The sequence below is a fragment of the Lithobates pipiens genome, unplaced genomic scaffold, assembly GCF_037356315.1.
Source record: "Lithobates pipiens isolate NorthernLeopardFrog02 unplaced genomic scaffold, aLitPip1_a1.2 Scaffold_19, whole genome shotgun sequence".
In the NCBI taxonomy this organism is placed as follows: domain Eukaryota; kingdom Metazoa; phylum Chordata; class Amphibia; order Anura; family Ranidae; genus Lithobates; species Lithobates pipiens.
Window position 1 is genome coordinate 242,825,725 of NW_027507764.1, and position 20,545 is coordinate 242,846,269.

Genomic DNA, 20,545 nt, shown 5'->3' on the forward strand with positions numbered 1-20,545 from the left:
AAAATGGGAGGCTTCTCGCCTTCTTAGCCAAACCAATACCTGACCCCATCACTATTTCCTGTGTCTATGATAGCTCAGCCACTCTTCATGCCTCCCGGGTGAGGATCATGGAAGCCTTTCTATAATTTTACTCAGACCTTTACAAATCTCAAGCTCACTATACCCCCCCCCCCCCCAGAACTATATGAATATGTAGACTCTATAACTCTCCCTACCCTGTCAGAAGAACAACAATTAATGCTGTAAGTGCCTATTTCCATAGAGGAGATTGAGTAGGCCCTTAAAAAATTCACTAAACATAAGACTCCGGGACCGGATGGATTCGCCTTTGAGTGGTATCTGGAACACACACAGGGAGGTCATGTTACCAAGACTACATAAACTTTATTCCACTATCTTTACACAGAAAAGCCTCCCTCAATCTATGAAGGAGGCCATAATTATACTAATCCCTAAGCCCAATAAGGACCCCCTTTACTGTAAATCCTATAGGCCAATTTCCCTAATCAACACGGATTTAAAAATGTTATCTAAAATTTTAGCCTCCCGCATAAATTCAGTAGTTACAACACTGATCAGTTCAGATTAAACCGGCTTTATTCCAGGGAGATCTACATATAGTAATATACGTAGATTATTTACAAACCTTCAATCTCTTAACACATTGTCGATCCCCATGGCGGTTGTATCTCTTGATGCTCACAAGGCATTTGATTCCGTCGAATGGCCTTATCTCTTCTACATATTGGAAAAATTTGGGTTTGGAAATAATTTTCTCAATTGGATTTGAATAATGTATGACCAGCCCGCATTAGGGTTAATGGAATAATTTCTAAATCATTCACAATTCCCAGAGGTACTCGACAGGGATGTCCACTATCACCACTATTATTCGCGCTCGCTATAGAACCCCTGGCCAGGATCCTTAGGTCATCATTGGATATGCAGGGTATGAGGATCGGCACATTAGGAGAACGCATATCTCTCTACGCAGATGATATATTACTTTATCTATCTAATTTCCAGGTTAAAATCCCTATAACGCTCCGTTTAATTTGTAACTTTGGAAACTTTTCTGGTCTCAGAGTGAACTGGACCAAGCCCAGTGTTTTCCCTGTGGACCCTAGTCTCCCATTTGATCTCCCCCTGGAATGCCTGTTACAGGTTACTTCAGTGTTTAAATATTTGGAAATTACAATACAATTACCGATTTCTAACTATATTATAAATAATCTCTTATGCCGCCTACACACGATTGGAATTTTGGCCAGCAAAAGACCGATGAGAGCTTTTCAACGGAAAATGCGACCGTCTGTATGCTCCATCAGAATTTCGCTGGCCAAATTCCTGCCAGCAAAAATTTGAGAGCATGTTCTTAATTTTCCCGACGGAAAAACTTTCGGAAATTCCGATCGTATGTATGCAATTCTGACACGCAAAAACTCACGCATGATCAGATTCAACTAGAAGATGGAAGCTATTGGCTACTGGGTATTGAACTTCCTTTTTCTAGTCCCATCGTATGTGTTGTAAGTCACCACGTTCTTGGTGGTCGGAATTTGGTGTGACCGTGTGTATGCAAGACAGCTTGAGCGAAATCCCGTTGGAATTCCATCGGGGAAACCATCAGAGATTTTTCCGACCAAACATCCGATCGTGTGCATGCGGCATTACCGTGCCTAGATTCCTAGATGCCTAGAACAAAATAACCAGCTGGGCAAACCTGCCATTGACATTAATGGATAGGATAAATCTATTTAAAATTGTGTTTTTGCTCAAGTTTTTATATATTTTGCAAACAGCCCAGTATATATACCCAAAAAAGTCTTCCAAGAAATGTATTCCCTATTATCGACATTTCAATTCTATTCTCCTAAGAACCCTAGAATAGCTTTGAACACACTACAATTACCTACAACTCAGGAGGGACTGGCACTACCAAATTTAAGGTTTTATTGTTTTGCTTCACAACTGGTCTACATCCACAGCTAGATAATGCTGCTACGGCAGCAGAGGCAGCCCTGCTTTCCTCTTATGAAGCTCTAAATAACGTAATATTTTGGAAAACGAATAGAGATGTTTAGGGCACAGATATAATAAAGGTCTCCCTTAGGATATATGGACAGTGCCTCCCTCTGGTTCCAGATGATACAGCTTCTATATCCCCTAACCATCCTATATGGTATAACCCTACATTTTCTCACTTCTATGACCTACCTGATGCCTGTTTTTGAGCTACAAGGGGATTAAAATATATACATCATTTATATATCCAAGGTCAAATTAAATATTTTCCAACACTACGGCAGGAATTTGGGATAGCTGGCACATGGAGTTTTAAGTATCTTCAACTAAAACATGCAGCCATGTCCCAACTAGGCATTAGAAATGTTTTCTTTCAAAACTCTCCCTTAGAGGGGGCACTAATACAACCAGAGCATGCAGGCCTGATCTCCACTTATTATAAGGCCGCGTACACACGGGCGGACTGTTCGCCCAACTTTGTCCGCTGAACAGTGTTTCAGCGGACAGTCCGCTCGTGTGTGGGCTTCAGCGGACAGTTTCAGCGGACTGTTTGACGAACAAAGTCTTACGGAATTTCCGTAAAACTGTTCGCTGAAACTTGGTTTCAGCGGACAGTCCGCCCGTGTGTGGGCCAGTCCGCTGTACTTTCGAAATGAGCGGACTGTTCCCGCCCGGAGAAAAGTCTGCTCATTTCGAGCACGTCTCCAGGTAGGCGGGGCCCGCGAAGGAGACGTCGCGGGCTCTGCCGCCTGGTATGGACTTAAAGGGGAACTCCAACGCCGAAAAAAATCGGCGTGGGGGTCCCCCAAAGTCCACAACAGACCCTTGTCCGAGCACGCTACCCGGCCGGCCAGGAAAGGGGGGCGAGCGAGCGCGCCCCCCTCCTGAGCCGTACCAGGCCGCGTGCCCTCAACATGGGGGGTGCCTTGGGGAAGGGGGGGCCGCGCTGCCCCCCCACCCCAAAGCACCTTGTCCCCATGTTGATGAGGACAAGGGCCTCTTCCCGACAACCCTGGCCGTTGGTTGTCGGGGTCTGTGGGCGGGGGGCTTATCGGAATCCGGGAGCCCCCTTTAATAAGGGGGCCCCCGGATACCGCCCCCCCACCCTATGTGAATGAGTATGGGGTACAATGTACCCCTACCCATTCACCTGTAAAATAAAAGTACCCAAAAAAAAACACAACACACGAGATAAAATATTTTATTGCACAGCTCCGGGGGTCTTCCGTCTTCGGGGGTCTTCTCGCCGGACTCCTCCGCTATCTTCTTGTAGCTCTTTTGCTAGCGGAGGAGTCCGGCTTTCTTCCCCGCCGCCGGCCTCTTCTCCCGACTTCGTGGGTCTTGTCCCCCTCTTCGGTTCTTCTGCCGGGCCACCGCGCCTTCTTATAGCTCTTTTGCAGGCGGTGGCCCGGTCTTCTGTCGCCGCTGTCGCCTTCAGTTCTTCTTCTTCTTCTTCTTCTTCTCCAGGAGATGTTGACACGTCGCTCTCTCCGGCCGGAATGCCAGAGCCGCGCTGCGCGGCCACTTATATAGTGACAATGGGGTGGTGTCACATGGTATATGTCACATGGGTTGGAGCTATAAGAAGGCGCGGTGGCCCGGCAGAAGAACCGAAGAGGGGGACAAGACCCCCGAAGTCAGGAGAAGAGGCCGGCGGCGGGGAGGAAGAAAGCCGGACTCCTCCGCTAGCAAAAGAGCTACAAGAAGATAGCGGAGGAGTCCGGCGAGAAGACCCCCGAAGACGGAAGACCCCCGGAGCTGTGCAATAAAATATTTTATCTCATGTGTTGTGTTTTTTTTGGGTACTTTTATTTTACAGGTGAATGGGTAGGGGTACATTGTACCCCATACTCATTCACATAGGGTGGGGGGCCGGTATCCGGGGGCCCCCTTATTAAAGGGGGCTCCCGGATTCCGATAAGCCCCCCGCCCACAGACCCCGACAACCAACGGCCAGGGTTGTCGGGAAGAGGCCCTGGTCCTCATCAACATGGGGACAAGGTGCTTTGGGGTGGGGGGGCCGCGCGGCCCCCCCTTCCCCAAGGCACCCCCCATGTTGAGGGCACGCGGCCTGGTACGGCTCAGGAGGGGGGGCGCGCTCGCTCGCCCCCCTTTCCTGGCCGGCCGGGTAGCGTGCTCGGACAAGGGTCTGTTGTGGACTTTGGGGGAACCCCCACGCCGATTTTTTCCGGCGTTGGGGTTCCCCTTTAAGTCCATTCCAGGCGGCGGAGCCCGCGACGTCTCCTTCGCGGGCCCCGCCTACTTTGACACGCGCTCGAAATGAGCGGACTGTCCTCCTCGTGTGTGGGCGAGTCCGTTCATTTCAAAAGTTGTGCGGACTTAGTACGACGAACTTAGTCCGCTCAAAAAGTGCCGTGTGTGGGCAAGTTCGTTCATTCAAAAGTTTGAGCGGACTGTTTGACGAACTTAGTTTCGGCAGACAGTCCGCCCGTGTGTACGCGGCCTAAGTTGTTGGGGCAACACGACTCCATTCAATTACAGACCCTAAAAAAACATTGGATGGCAGATAAACCAGACCTCTCAGATGACAATTGGGAAGAACTCCATAATACGTATTTTGTCACTGCAATTTCCGCTAGGAACTGAATGATACAATTACGTATTTACTACAATTACATAGAATTTACTAGACTCCTTGGCGGCTTTTTCGTATGCAAAAACTAAGCAGTTTTATCTGTCATAAATGTCATAAGCATACAGGTGATCTACTCCACATGCCCTGGAGCTGCAAAAAAAATACAACCATTTTGGTCACAAGTATCTCACTTTATTGCAACTATTTACAGTCCAAAGTGGTGTATATTGCCAGTCTTTAAGGATGTGGAGTTAGGCTCCTATCAAAAACAATTCTTAAGCTTCCTATTATATTATGCCAGGAAAACTGTGGTTTTGCAATGGATATACTCCACGCCAATTCCCCTAAACCAATGCAAAAGTCTAATCAATCAGGTACTGCCTACTTACAAACTCACATATGAAGCTAGAGGATGTGCTAGTAAATTCATGAAAATATGGGGAGATTGGATTGAACTTACATGTGAACTTCCTGAAGGTGGGCTGAACCCCTAAAGGGCGATTAAAGAGATAAGTCTCTTGGGCTGAGATGGGGACTGAAATTCCTACCTGCCTGCGATACCTTTGGAATAAGACCTATGGCGGCTTAAGTTTCTAATACCCATTGTTATATGTGCAAGTGTTTAACTGGTTAAGGTTGTTAAGTTCAGAAATATAAAATACTTTTATTGGTCAGGGAACTGACTAAAAGAGCATCCGGTTTTGGACATGCAGATTGAGGATGGGAGGGGAGAGGATATCTTGTTTGTGTAAAATACACTAGATGCTGACGAATTGATAATTGTACACTGAATTTCTTGTGTATTATGTTTATAATGTATCCTTTATGTGATAAAGATTAATAAAAAAAACTGTTAAAAAAAGTTTCTAATGCCATGATCTCATTTAAAATCAGGGCCCTTTCTAATGCCGCGTACACACGAGCGGATTGTATGGCGTACTTAGTCCGTCATACAATCCGACGGACAATCCGTCGTAGTTTCCACTGAACGGACTTGACCACACACGGATACACAAACAGTCCGTCGAAAGCTTGCGCGATGACGTGTACAGCACATACGACGGGACTAGAAATATTAAGTCCAAGACACAGCAAAGCACCCTTCCGCTGTGTAAATCCTTTCTGGGCATGCGCCATTCTTAGTCCGTCGAACTAGCATACTGATGACCGTATTGTCCGCTGAAACCAAAGTACGACGGACAGATTTTTGGAAAAACCTAAATTCTTAGTACTCCGGACTGCACGCTGAAAAAGTCCGCTGAAGCCCACACACGAGCGGATTGTCCGCTGAAATGTGTTTCAACGGACTAAGTACGTCAAACAGTTCGACCATGTGTACGCGGCATGAGAGGTAGGGCAAGGAAGTATATTTCCAATATCAGGACACAGCAACCCAAGTCAATGTAGTAGACAATGCCATAAGATGCCCTTTTTAATTTTGGAGATGGACTCAGGGATCCTTGACAATAGGGCAATGGCCGGGGTAGGCTGGATATCAGAAATGCATATAGTTACATAGTTAGTGAAATTGAAAAAAAAATACAAGTGCATCTAGTTCAACCTATAAAAGGTAAAAAGAGAAAAAAATATCATACCATCTCAAATACGCAATCCTATACCCACAGTTGATTTAGAGGAAGGCGGAAAAAAAAAAACAGCAAAGATTGAGCCAATTTGCACCAGCAGGGGAAAAAAATCTCTTTCTAATCCCCCGAGAGGCAACTGGATATTCCCTGGATCAGCTTTACCTATAAATGTTAGTATCTAGTTATATTATGTACATTTAGGAAAGAATCAAGTCATTTTTAAAGCAAGATGCTGAGCTAACCAGAACTAGCTCTTGAGGGAGTCTATTCCACATTTTCACAGCTCTTACTGTGAAGAAACCTTTTTGTATTTGGAGATTAAATATATTTCCCTCCAGACGTAAAGAGTACCCCCTTGTCCTCTGTGATGACCATAAGGTGAATAACTCAACATCAAGTTCATTATATGGACAAGAGAAAGAGCTGAGAACACATCGACAAAGCCTGTGAGGATCTAATGGGCTGCTGAAGAGATCCGGGTGTTTTCTTATCTCTCTCCCGTAGCTGTCTCTTGCTCCTTAGCTCTGTTATCAGCCTCATAGCTTCTCACACATTCTCCGAGATGGGAGATAGAAGTGTGTGTAGGGGGGAGGTTTCTATAAATAGATTAGCAGTCAACTTGTTGTCTAAGAGCAGAGCTCTGCACATTCCTTTCTTCCTTAGCCTATGAGGAGAGGGGTGTGTGCCTTTGCTCCAATCAGCTATCTTGGTTGTATGCCAATAATCCACTCCCAGTGCTAACCAGGAAGAGAAAAACTTTAACAGGAAGAGCACTTTCTAAAGGATATATATACAGATGAAGACAGCAGATATACATGTAAAACTTATATAGGGAGATTTGTTTCATCCCTGTGTATCATCCGAGGCTGTTCACTTTACTGGGTGTGTGAGGGATTACATCCACTTTAACCACTTCCTGACCGATGCACGACGATGTACATTGGCAGAATGGCACGGGCAGGCAAAGTGGCATACAGGTACATCCAGTTGAATCTGCCGCCCTGCCATCGCGTGCACGCGTGCCGGTCGTGACCCCCGTGAGTCTGGACGCGGGTCCCATGGACTCGATCGCCGCGGGGATACCCGCGATCGTCTTACGGGGAAGGAGAACGGGGAGATGCTGTTGTAAACATTCTAGCACAGATTGCTGTATAAATGACAATGGCTCCAAAAATGTGTCAAAAATGTCCGATGTGTCTGCCATAATGTTGCAATCACAATAAAAATCGCTGATCGCCACCATTACTAGTAAAAAAAAAAATTATTAATAAAAATGCCATACATTTTGTGCAAACCAATCAGTAATCACTTATTGTGATTTTTTTTAACAAAAATATGTAGAAGACTACGTATCAGCCTAAACTGAGGGAAAAAAATGTTTTTATATATTTTTGGGGGATATTTATTATAGCAAAAAGTAAAAAATAATGAGTTTTTTTCAAAATTGGTGCTTTTTTTTGTTTATAGCACAAAAAATAAAAACCACAGGGGTGATCAAATACCACCAAAAGAAAGCTCTATTTGTGGGAAAAAAGGGACATCAATTTTGTTTGGGAATCACGTTGCATGTCAGTTAAAGCGACGCAGTGCCGAATCACAAAAAGTGGTCTGGTCATTGGCCTGCAAAATGGCCTGCAAAATGGTCTGGTCTGAAAGTGGTTAACGAGTAGCTATTGATTAAAGAGCTGAATTAATTTGTGTCTTTTAGGCCGGGTTCACACTATAGCGATGCGGGAACGCCGCGAATCCGCGGCATTTACCCGCATCGCACACCTCCCGCCGGCAGTTCACACTGCCCTATGTGGACGGCTGGGAGTGTCAATGTTATGTTAATGACACCCCCAGATCCGTCCGCATATCGCAGTGCGATCTGCCGACTCGCACAGGAATCGGATCGCATGGTGTGAACCCCCATGCGATCCGATTCTGTTGCGGACCAAAAAAAGGGTCCCGTGCGAGTTTGCTGCGGGAGCGCTGCGAATTCAGCCATACTATCTGTATGGCTGAACTCGCATCGCTACGGAGATCGGATGTGATTTGCGGTGCGAATCACATCAGGATCTCCCCCCGCAGCAGTGTGAACCCAGCCTTATGTCTGCTTGAAGTTCAGCTTTAAGATATTGCTGCATATATATTGTACAGAGAACTAGAAAATGTATTTTGCTATGAAGTTTATGCTACAGCACCTAACTGTAAGCCAGCTGAGTGGTTATGTGCCGAAAACAAAAATGTGATTACCTCAATCTAATTGCTAAAATGTACTGTGTGATATATTAATGGCCCATAAATACAATGGATTCATTTATAAAAATTTGCATACTATTCCTCTAAAAAAATGGGCATGAACTAACCAGCTTCTGGTCAGATGTTTTTTGGCTATAAGCTTAGGATATTTTCTCTTCTAGTTAAATGTTCTTATGCTATTGTTTAAGGCTATTCTTTATTCTGATTGAATGTTTTATGCTCTTTTCCTGCTGTAAAAAAATTGTTCAAAGACAACTTCTGTGCTTGTTTGTACGTAATAAAACATGAAAGAGAAAACAGTGATTGTAAAACTGTAATTCCTCAAAGGTAAAAATGCAGTAAAAATATCCCTAAATGTACAGTTGCAAGTATCAGCACAACATGCAAATGTTCCTTTTCCCGTGTGAATACCTAAAAATGGTCACAGACTAAAGTTGACCATACAAGGCTCAGCTTTTTTCATTTAGCAAGCCAAACTGAACCAATTTACCCATCCACGCGTTTGAGAAAATCCTCCCTTCTGTGTCATTATATTCTGACAGCGGGACTCCCCTGCTGTCAGAATACACTGATCAGCATTGCAGCCAATTGGCTGCAAGCATTGATCATATGGACATTTCAAGCAAGACCATTCATTAGCCCTTGTACACATGGTCGGACATTCCAACAACCAAATCCGGCGGATTTTGTCCGAAACTGTTGCATACACACGGTTGGACAAAGTTGTCAGAAAATCCGATCGTACTTAACGTGATGACGTTATTTTGTTAGGACGGGACGACAGGATGTTCAGGCTAGTAGCCAATAGCTTTGGTCTAGGAATTTTATCTGAGCATGCGTGGCACTTTGTCCGATCGAAATTCTCTACACATGATCGGACAAAGTTTGATCGGATCATGTGCGGAAAATTTTATAGCCCAGCTGGAAAACTTGGTCCGTCGAAAACTCAGACGGAAACAGTCCGATGGAGCCCACACACTGTCGGATTATACGACAACACGGTCCTATCGGACATTGTCCATCGGAATGTCCGACCGTGTGTAAAAGGGCTTAGAAGTATAGTGCCTCTAAAGCACCTCAGTGTAAAAGTAGCCTTAAACATATCCAATAAAAAAAAAAAATAATCTAATTTCTTCATCAATTTAGGCCAATATGTATTCTGCTACATATTTTTGGTAAAAAATCCCAATAATCGTATATTGATTGGTTTGGCCAAAAGTTATAGCAAACTACAAACTATGGGCTATATTTATGGAACTTTTTATTTATTTTTGTACTAGTGTTGGCTCCAATAAGCAACTTGTAGCGGGACTGCGACATTGGGGCAGAAGAATCGGACACTAAGTGACACTTTTTTGGGGACCAGTGACGCTAATACAATTATTAGTGCTAAAAATATGCACTGTCACTGTACTAATGACACTGGCAGGAAGGGGTTAACATCAGGGCGATCAAAGGGTTAAATGTGTGCCTAAAATGTGCTTGCTTACTGTGTGTGTGTGTGTGTGTGTGTGTGTGTGTGTGTGTGTGTGTGTGTGTGTGTGGGGGGGGGGGGGGGTGCTTGTACTATGGGAAAGCAGAGATTCGTGTTCCTGGTTTACAGTTCTGCTTCTGTCCCAAAAGATCAGCGGGTCCCGGCGGATATCGAGTCCACCGGACGCGCTGATTGGCTGAGTGGGTGCAGGTATGCAATTCTGCACAGGAGAGCCACCTTTCCGATTATATATATATATATATATATATATATATATATATATATATATATATATATATATATACACGCACACACACACAAACACATATACACAGTATACGGTCACCAAGTGGTTAAGGAGCGGGCGGCCATCCGCATCCTTAACAACCTCTAAACACCATGGTTATCAAAGAACAGGTGGTCGCTGCTTCCTTGCCAAAACCGGTGAGTCATCAGTTATCAGCGGAGTTCCCCACTGAAAGCTGAATTTAAAAGAAAGAATTGCAATAAAAAAAAACAAATCGGGAAAAAAACGGCATGCTTCTCCATGCATACCAGATAAGCGAGCGCCCCCTCCCTCCTGAATAACAACAGGCTACATGCTCTCAACAATAACCTTGTCCCCATGTTGACGGGATATGGGCCTCTTCCCCACAACCTGGGCCGGTTGTTGTGGGGGTCTGCAGGCAGGGGGGCTTATCAGACTTTGGAAGCTACCTTTAACAAGGGTGCCCTCAGAGCCCACCCCCCCCCCCTCCTCTGTGAATAAGTAGGGATACACAGACCCCCTACACATTCACTCCAAAAAAATTAAAATAAATATCCCCCATTTAACCCAGATGACTAAGAGGTGGGGTGCCATGCAGCGCCTGTGACTCCCACGCAGGAGTGACATTATCACAACTCCGCCAGTAAAACGGCTGCTGTCCGTGAACCTGGAAAGAAGTCCACGTGAAGAAAGAAGCCTTGTCAGTGGTGTCTGCGCTCTGCTGGAGGGCTTCATTTTCAGGTAAGTCGTTCATAATGTGTTAGTATGCAATGCGCACTAGCACATTATGACATTCATTTTCAGAGAGAAGTTTTTTTATTTTTTTGTGGTTTACTACTGCTTTAACTTGGTAAAAAAACAAACAAAACAAAAAAAATATATGCCACAAACCTGTTACAAGTTCTCTGATTTCCAAATCTGTGGTTTTTCGGAGTAGCCGTACCAATGCTGGAATACCACCACAGTTTTTCAGTGCAATCTTGTTGTCATCATTTGCTTTACCATATACTAAGTTCCTAAGTGCCCCACAGGCACTTCGATGAACATCTGTCATACGATGATCTAGAAGATCTACTAACAACTGAATCCCTCCTTGTCTTCTTATCTGAAATATACAGTATTATATTTAATTATTAATCATGTAAATTCTAAGATATGCAAAATTAACATTTCCCCTATATATTATTTACTGTACAATGCATTTAATGTGCAAAAATATCCTTTACAATAATTACTTATTTAATCTTGCATTAACAGTGAACTCAAGGTAAGACAACATTAGAACAGTATTAAGCATGTATTACGCAAAGCTATGTGTATTGCTTTTCACCTATGACGTCCAGAAGTGCTTGTAGTGAGTATAAAAGGCAAATATGTACCATGTAATCATTTTAAAGAAGTACCTAGTGCTTCTGATGTCTTTCCCACTCTATTAGGAACCCTTTACCTCCATGTTAGAGGAGCTGCTCCACCTGTTTTAGAGCTGTGACACACTGGGAAGCAGGGCCGCTACAAGCATAAGGCAGCCACCTTAGGATAGCAGGAGAGGTGGGGGGGGGGGGGGGGTCAGCAAATCCAGGGGTCCCTCAAGAAATGCTTACGGCCCTGCTTGCACATTTACCTCACTCAGTCAGATGCAAAGCAGATAATGGCCCTTCGTTTCTGAACCAATCCCCTTCTCTCCCCTCAGCCCGCCCTATGACCAATACCTCCCACAGAGTCCCACCTCCAGTTCAGCACAGGGATATGGGCTGCTGAACTGGAGGCAAGTGAGTTGATGGGGAGCCTGGGAGGAACTGAGTAAGATCAGAGGGAGGAGCCAAGTGATACCAGGGGGCGGGGTCAGCAGGCACAGGATCTGGAATGGCATGGTGCAGATGACAATCCTCAGTGGAAGATAGGGCATGGCTTAGATGCCTCATTCTATGTGACTGTTTGTTCTCTGAATATACAGCCTGCAGCTGCTGCATGTACATCATGGGGACCTCCATGAGGAATAGAAGGGGACCGAAGGGGACATGAGGACAGAGACAAGGAGATGGAGATAAAACAGAAAACATTGACAATAAGGCCCTTTTCAGACAGGGTGGGCTGTCCACTGATCTCCTTCTGAGTGCAGGAGGATGACAGGTCCATGTCTGCTCAGTTTCTTCAGAGCAGACATGGACACAGCCCCGCTACTCTATGAGCAGTCACATTTAAACAGACTCCACTGTCTGTTTACATCCCAACACCCTCTGATCCGCCTAGATGGAGGGGAACAGATCTGTTTGTTTTTAGTGGACCTGGTCCACTTACATGGGTGCTCCATAGAGGAGAATGGAGGGTCAACCTGACAAACAGTTGGGGGGACCCAATCAGACCGCTCATGTGAAAGTGTATGTAATAGATATCAAGAATAATTTTCATATATATGTAGCACTAACCCCCGAAGGAGCTGCTGGTTATTTTTGGGCCTACCGCTACCTTCTGCTTCTTCTTGTGGCACGTCTAGGGGATGTCCCGTGGTAGATGACCCAGTAACTTGAGACTGACAATAGATCCAGTTGAATGGATTTTATTTGCAAACTTCAACCATTGAACAGTCTTTAACTGGGGATCAGAGGGTTGGAAAGGAAAGTTCAGGTACTCTCAATGTCAAAGTCAAAAACGTTAAAGAATTTGCCTACTTTGACTGCATCCAGAGAATAGCCATTCGCAGCTGGATGAGCACTCAGGTTGGACAGTCCCTCTCTCACAAGGCCTAGCAGCCAAAAAGGCGCTTGCCCAGGAACAAAGTCTTTATCACGGACGTTGTTGAAGAACACGCAGGAAAACTTGTAGGATACCTGGATGTTTCAACCAGCTTGGCGATATCCACAAGTCCGGATTCTCTCGGTTACTTCAGCCCTTCCAGGCTCTTGTTAAGAAAACCAAACTCACACGTGGTAATCTTCTACAGAGTCCTCCCCTGGAATTCTTGAAGTATACTGGGTCTCTCCAGAACCGGAGACGGCACCCAACCACCTCAGAATCCTCCTTTAGTTTCCCTGCCTTGGGCTAGCCAGCCCCGAGGCATTAAAGTCGGGTGGATCCGCACCCCAGGCCATAGCCTTCCTGGGGGCTGGTCAGGAGGACCAGGACCAAGTACTCAACTCTTCATACTGACCGGAACCACGAACCACGTGACATCCGTGTCTTAAATACCCTCTCCCAGAGGGCACAGCGGGAGGGCCACTCCCACTGACCTGACTCTGAAAGAGAGTAACCAAACGCCTGACTAGACCATAGTTTCACGCCTGCCACCAGAGGCAGCGACCCCTTGTGGCCAGGCTGAACATTTCACGCCCAGTCAAACTGACACAGAAATCTAATTTAGACAAATTGACCCAAACTATACTGTAGTCTGAGTAGAAAGTTAACTTTGAAAAACATAGCGTGTGCTCTTTAGGAGCCCGCCGCTACTATATATATATATATATATATATATATATATATATATTTACACATAGACAAATACACACACAGCTGTGCTCATAATTTATGCCACTTTTCAGAGAATATGAATAATAACACAAAAAATTTTCTTTCACTCATGGTTAGTGTTTGGCTGAAGCCATTTATTATGAATCAACTGCGTTTATTCTTTTTAAATCATAGTGGCAACAGAAACTACCCAAATTACCCTGATCAAAAGTTTACATACCCCAGTTCTTAAAGCTGAATTCAACCCATATAAAAGTCAGCAGCTACAAAAAGCGTAGCTGCTGACATTTATTAATCAGACACTCACCTGTCTCATGGTCCAGTGATGAGGGTGAACGGCTCCTCTCCCCCTCCTCTCTGTGGCGCCGGCATTGCCACGCACTGCGCATGTGCAAGCCACGCTGCACACTGTGACTAGCCAGGCAATCATCTGGGACCTGTGACGTATCCCAGATGATTGCCAAGAGGGAGGGGGGAGAGGTGATCTTCCTTCCAGTGCCACGGTGCACCAGGAGAAAGTGGGAGCTGGATGCCTCTAAAAAAAAAAAAGGACATGCCAAATGTGGCATGTCAGGGGGTCACCTTCACTTAAAGCGGAATTTCCATTTTTGAGTGGAACTCTGCTTTAATACCGCGTATTACACCCTTTAAAATCAATGACAGCTTGAAGTCTTTTGTAGTATTTGTGGATGAGGCTCTTTATCTTCTCAGATGGTTAAGCTGCCCATTCCTCTTGGCAAAAAGCCTCCAGATCCTGTAAATTCTTGCATGAACTGCGCGTTTGAGATCTCCCCAGAGTGGCTCAATGATATTGAGGTCAGGAGACTGAGATGGCCACTCCAGAACCTTCACCTTATTCTGCTGTAGCCAATGACAGGTCGACTTGGCCTTGTGTTTTGGATCATTGTCATGTTGAAATGTCCAGGTACGTCCCATGCGCAGCTTCCTGGCTGATGAATGCAAATGTTCCTCCAGTATTTTTTGATAACATACTGCATTCATCTTGCCAATTTTGACCAAATTTCCTGTGCTCACACATCCCCAAAACATCAGCGATCCACCTCTGTAAATTTAATCATAGACCTTGCTGACTCCTCTCCAAATGTAGCTTTTATGATTATGGCCAAAAAGCTCAATTTTGGTCTCATCACTCCAAATGACTTGGCAGAAGGTTTGAGGCTTGTGTCTGTGCTGTTTGGCATATTGTAAATGGGATACTTTGTGGTATTTGCGTAGTAATGGCTTTCTTCTGGCGACTCAACCATCTTTCTTCATCTTTCTTCAAGTGCCTCCTTATTCTACATCTTGAAACAGCCCACACCACGTGTTTTCAGAAAGTCCTGTATTTCACCTGAAGTTATCTCTGCATCCCCGGACAATTTTTCTGGCAGTTGTGGCCGAAATTTTAGTTGGTCTACCTGACCGTGGTTTGGTTTCAACAGAACCCCTCATTTTCCACTTCTTGATTAGAGCTTGAACACTGCTAATTGACATTCTCAATTCCTTGGATATATTTGAGCTTTGGCCTAACTTGGGCATCAGGGCGGGTACAGGACGGTGCGCATGATATCATTGTACTTGGTGTTTGTTTCTAGTAGCTTAAAGAAGATAGGAGGAGGAGAAAGAACCAACAGTCCACCTTAGCCCAAGCCAGCCTGCAATGCCCTACAGCCCGCCCTCCTACTGTGCCCTACAGCCGAGCCGGTTCACGGTGACCTAAACCATGCCCTACTGCCTACATGCATTGAATGAACAATGATTCAAAAGAAAGGCGTGACTTGGAACCCTAAGATAATAGGGAAGGGAGGAGGACACTGATATAAGGGGGAACTCTGCAAACTCCAGGGAAAGAGAAACTCTGATGTAGGAGGGGCAATGCCACCAGAGCCCCCTTACATTAGAGTTGTCAGTGTCCCCCCTTAAAGAAGTTGTAAACTTCCAAAAAAATAAAAGAAACCTGCAAGGTAAAGCCATTATGAGCTGTTATGCACCGGATACTAGCACATTATATAATACTTACCTTTTAACGAAGCCCTGCAGCGGCGCCCACACACCGCTGACATCTTTCCCGGAGTCACTACCATGTTCGCGGGCTCCGACGCTGTGACTGAGCCGGAGCCGCGATGATGTCACCCTTGCGCATGCACGCGGGAGCCACCAGTCACGGCACGGGCCCTGAAGAAATGGCACATATGGACACGCCAATTATGTAATTGGAGCAGTATACAGTGAATATCTACTAAACAGTTTAGGAGATATTTACAGTACCTACAGGTACAAAAACACCAGAGGAGTTTACTTCCTATTTAAATAATGGTGCTTAGTGCCCTCTTTCATCAGAGTTCCCCCTTACAGTGTAAAGGGGAACTCTGTGGATTCTGATGAAAGAGCTAATTTAGAGAAGGGGAACTGTGCAGATTCTAATGAAAGGGCTAATTTAGAGTCCCATCCTTCACACAAAGTTGCTGTCTGTTGGAAGGGAGGGGGTGGTGGGAGGACGGTGGGGGGGAGGGCACCAGAATGCACTTTTGCCTGTATACATAAAAGTCCTTGCACCGGCCCTGCTGCTAAGTCAAACAGAAGATCCTCAGTCCCTCTGTGGACAGCCATCCTAACCACTTACCATGGTTTTAGGGTCCCAGATGAATTAAAGAACCAGGAACCACTGCAGGTGCAGGCTGCAGGTGGAGGGCTTGATGTACAGCAGGATCACTTTTACAAGACAGCCAATGACCGGTTGAAAAAAATAGCCATAATCTTGCTTAGAACCACTTGCTAATCAGGATGTTTACATACATAGGTTGGATAGCAAGAGGTTAATGGTACATGGACCAAGGGCACACAGCAACTATTTAGTGAACATGTAACCTGCAAAAATAGGTCTTTGTTAAAGAACAGTTTGGAATATGATAAATTCCAAAAATGGTTAAAAATGACCTCCTCTATTGGAGATTTAACTCCTTTATTGGTGATTAACTTTTATATAATCACACACATAGGTTGAACTTGATGGACTTGTGTCTTTTTTCAACCTCACCTACTATGTAACCATGTAACTATGTAAGGTGGATATTTTGAAAAAGGGTGGTTAATGATTTTGATTTTTATTCGCTGGTTTTCACGGAAGAGCTCTATAGATCTATTGTGGACCAAAGCAATTTGTATGCTGGTCAATTCATTGCCGCTAATCCCCAGTTGACCCTTGCCAGAGATTGGAGACTTATTACGGTCTCCGAATTTAAGACCTTCCGGGCCCTATCTCTCCTCATGGGCATAACTAAAAAAAGTGAGTTGCGGTCATATTGGTCCACTGACCCAATTCTCCATATGCCCGTGTTCTCTGCTTGCATGACCAGGACATGATATGAGCAGATCTTGCGGTTCATGCATTTCAATGACAATGAACTCTGTTGTCCTCGGGGTGACCCTGAATATGATCGGCTCTACAAAATTCAGCCCCTCGTAAACAACTTCAACAAGCAGTTTGCAGCCTTGTTTACTCCCAATCAAGTTGTCTGCATTGATGAGTCCCTGATTAAGTTTGTCATTCAAACAGTATCTGCCCAGCAAGCGTGCCAGATATGGGGTCAAGCTGTATAAGCTCTGTGACAGGGCAACAGGCTATACATATAGTTTTATGGTTTACGAGGGAAGAGATAGTTACATAGAGCCGGAGAACTGCCCAGACTACATAGGTAGTGCTAGAATGATTGTGTGGGACTTGGTGTTAGCCTTATTCGGAAAGGGGTACCACTTGTATGTGGAAAATTATTACACAAGCCTGCCACTTTTTAGTCACTTGTTTGATCATGGAATTGGCACATGTGGCACCGTGCAATCTAATTGCTGGGACTTAACCCAGCGGCGGCTTGTAGATTCCCATCTTAGGCTGGGGGAGAGAGCCTGCCTGAGATGTAATAATTTGCTCACTGTGAAGTGGAGGGATAATCATTCTTTCCTCCCTTCACGCAGACATGATGGTCAAAATTCAAACGGTGACTGGTGTTGTGGAGAAACCCCTCTGTGTCCACGAATACAGCCTTAATATGGGGGGGGGGGGGGGGGGTAGACCTCAACATACCTAATTGCCCATAAGGCCGGACGCTGGTATAAAAATGAAAAAGTGTCTGTATATCTATTCCAATTGGCTCTGCTGAATGCTTATGTGCTATACAAAGCTTAAGGACAAACTGGATCCTTCCTTAAATTCCAGGAAATTATCACAGCCCTTCTGTTTCCAAACGGTGCAGTGGCCCAACTTCCAAATCCAAATGCAGTGAGCTGGCTGCATGGGAGGCATTTTCCTTTTTTTTTCCCATTTAATATTTTATTGATTTTAAGAGGAAGAAAGGCATATACATTATCAACATCAAATATAACATATTATGCATGTCTATATGATAATCTAATATACAGTGCCTTGCGAAAGTATTCGGCCCCCTTGAACTTTTCAACCTTTTGCCACATTTCAGGCTTCAAACATAAAGATATAAAATTGTTATTTTTTGTGAAGAATCACCAACAAGTGGGACACAATTGTGAAGTGGAACGAAATCGATTGGATTTTTGAAACTTTTTTAACTAATAAAAAACTGAAAAGTGGGACGTGCAAAATTATTCGGCCCCCTTGCGTTAATACTTTGTAGAGCCACCTTTTGCTGCGATTACAGCTGCAAGTCGCTTGGGGTATGTCTCTATCAGTTTTGCACATCGAGAGACTGAAATTCTTGCCCATTCTTCCTTGCAAAACAGCTCGAGCTCAGTGAGGTTGGATGGAGAGCATTTGTGGAGAGCATTTGTGAACAGCAGTTTTCAGCTCTTTCCACAGATTCTCGATTGGATTCAGGTCTGGACTTTGACTTGGCCATTCTAACACCTGGATACGTTTATTTGTGAACCATTCCTTTGTAGATTTTGCTGTATGTTTGGGATCATTGTCTTGTTGGAAGATAAATCTCCATCTCAGTTTCAGGTCTTTTGCAGACTCCAACAGGTTTTCATCCAGAATGGTCCTGTATTTGGCTGCATCCATCTTCCCCTCAATTTTAACCATCTTCCCTGTCCCTGCTGAAGAAAAGCAGGCCCAAACCATGATGCTGCCACCACCATGTTTGACAGTGGGGATGGTGTGTTGAGGGTGATGAGCTGTGTTGCTTTTATGCCAAACATATCGTTTTGCATTGTGGGCAAAAAGTTCAATTTTGGTTTCATCTGACCAGAGCACCTTCTTCCACATGTTTGGTGTGTCTCCCAGGTGGCTTGTGGCAAACTTTAGACGAGACTTTTTATGGATATCTTTGAGAAATGGCTTTCTTCTTGCCACTCTTCCATAAAGGCCAGATTTGTGCAGTGTACGACTGATTGTTGTCCTATGGACAGACTCTCCCACCTCAGCTGTAGTTCTCTGCAGTTCATCCAGAGTGATCATGGGCCTCTTGGCTGCATCTCTGATCAGTCTTCTCCTTGTCTGAGCTGAAAGTTTAGAGGGACGGCCAGGTCTTGGTAGATTTGCAGTGGTCTGATACTCCTTCCATTTCAAAATGATCGCTTGCACAGTGCTCCTTGGGATGTTTAAAGCTTGGGAAATCTTTTTGTATCCAAATCCGGCTTTTAACATCTCCACAACAGTATTACTGACCTGCCTGGTGTGTTCCTTGGTCTTCATGATGCTCTCTGCGCTTTCAACAGAACCCTGAGACTATCACAGAGCAGGTGCATTTATAGAGAGACTTGATTACACACAAGTGGATTCTATTTATCACCATCAGTCATTTAGGACAACATTGGATCATTCAGAGATCCTCGCTGAACTTCTGGAGTGAGTTTGCTGCACTGAAAGTAAAGGGGCCGAATAATTTTGCACGCACCACTTTTCAGTTTTTTATTTGCTAAAAAAGTTTAAATTATCCAATAGATTTCGTTCCACTTCACAATTGTGTCCCACTTGTTGGTGATTCTTCACAAAAAATTAAAATTTTATATCTTTATGTTTGAAGCCTGAAATGTGGCAAAAGGTTGAAAAGTTCAAGGGGGCCGAATACTTTCGCAAGGCACTGTACATATAAATTCATTTTCTTCCAAGACCACGACCATGCACTCTAAATACAACAAAATCAACTATCTTATTATAATTATAATCCCCCCATTACATCAAGGCAGAAGTCATCTGCCACCCTTAATCAAAGTACAGTATATCTCAGACTCCATCCTGGGGGACTCTATCTATATATTCCTGAAGTGTATTGCTCTCTCTTACCTCTATATTTACAAACAAAAAGAAAAAAAAACCTAGCAAAAAGAAAAAAAACCTCTCCTCTCCTCCTCAATTTTTGAGCAATTCTCTAGACTTCCTTCCAAAAGTTCTCTATTTTAGGGCAGGACCAGAAAATGTGCATTAACGTCCCCTCCTTCCCCCTGCAGCACCAGTAATTATCTGATACCTCCGGGTAGCATCTATTTAGAAATGCCGGGGTGCGATACCACTGAGATAGAATCTTAAAATTTGTCTCCTGCATTCTTATGCAGATTGACGACTCAAGTGTATTGTGTATTATATTAGTACTCTGCTCTTCCATAAAGGTTTGATCCAAATCTCTCTGCCATCCCCTAAAAAAGGGCAACCTAAAGTCCTCACAGGGTGCAACCAGCAGCGCGTACGTTTTAGAGAGAGTTTGATACAGTACACCGCTTCCGTTACAGTATCCCTCAAAGATAGTTAAAGTGCGCTCATACCTACTTGGTGGGATTAAAGTATTTAACAAAGTGTCTCAGCTGTATCGGGCGCCAAAAATCCAAATGATATGGCAAAGGTCCTTTTGTCAATGAAAATATGGGCCACGTTCCCCCTGTTAAAAAATGAGAGGCCTGGAAGATCCCTTGGTCTATCA

General features: G+C 44.5%; 1 protein-coding gene across 9 annotated transcripts in view; it reads right to left on the bottom strand.

Annotated features, from left to right (window-relative positions):
* Positions 1 to 20,545, bottom strand: part of CTNND2 (catenin delta 2) — a 918,973-nt gene that overhangs the window by 347,310 nt on the left and 551,118 nt on the right. For all 9 annotated transcript variants that reach the window (XM_077491861.1, XM_077491860.1, XM_077491866.1 and 6 more), the window contains exon 12: positions 11,085 to 11,298. In XM_077491861.1, coding sequence (XP_077347987.1) covers positions 11,085 to 11,298 — 214 coding nt within the window. The remainder of the gene's footprint in view (positions 1 to 11,084; positions 11,299 to 20,545) is intronic.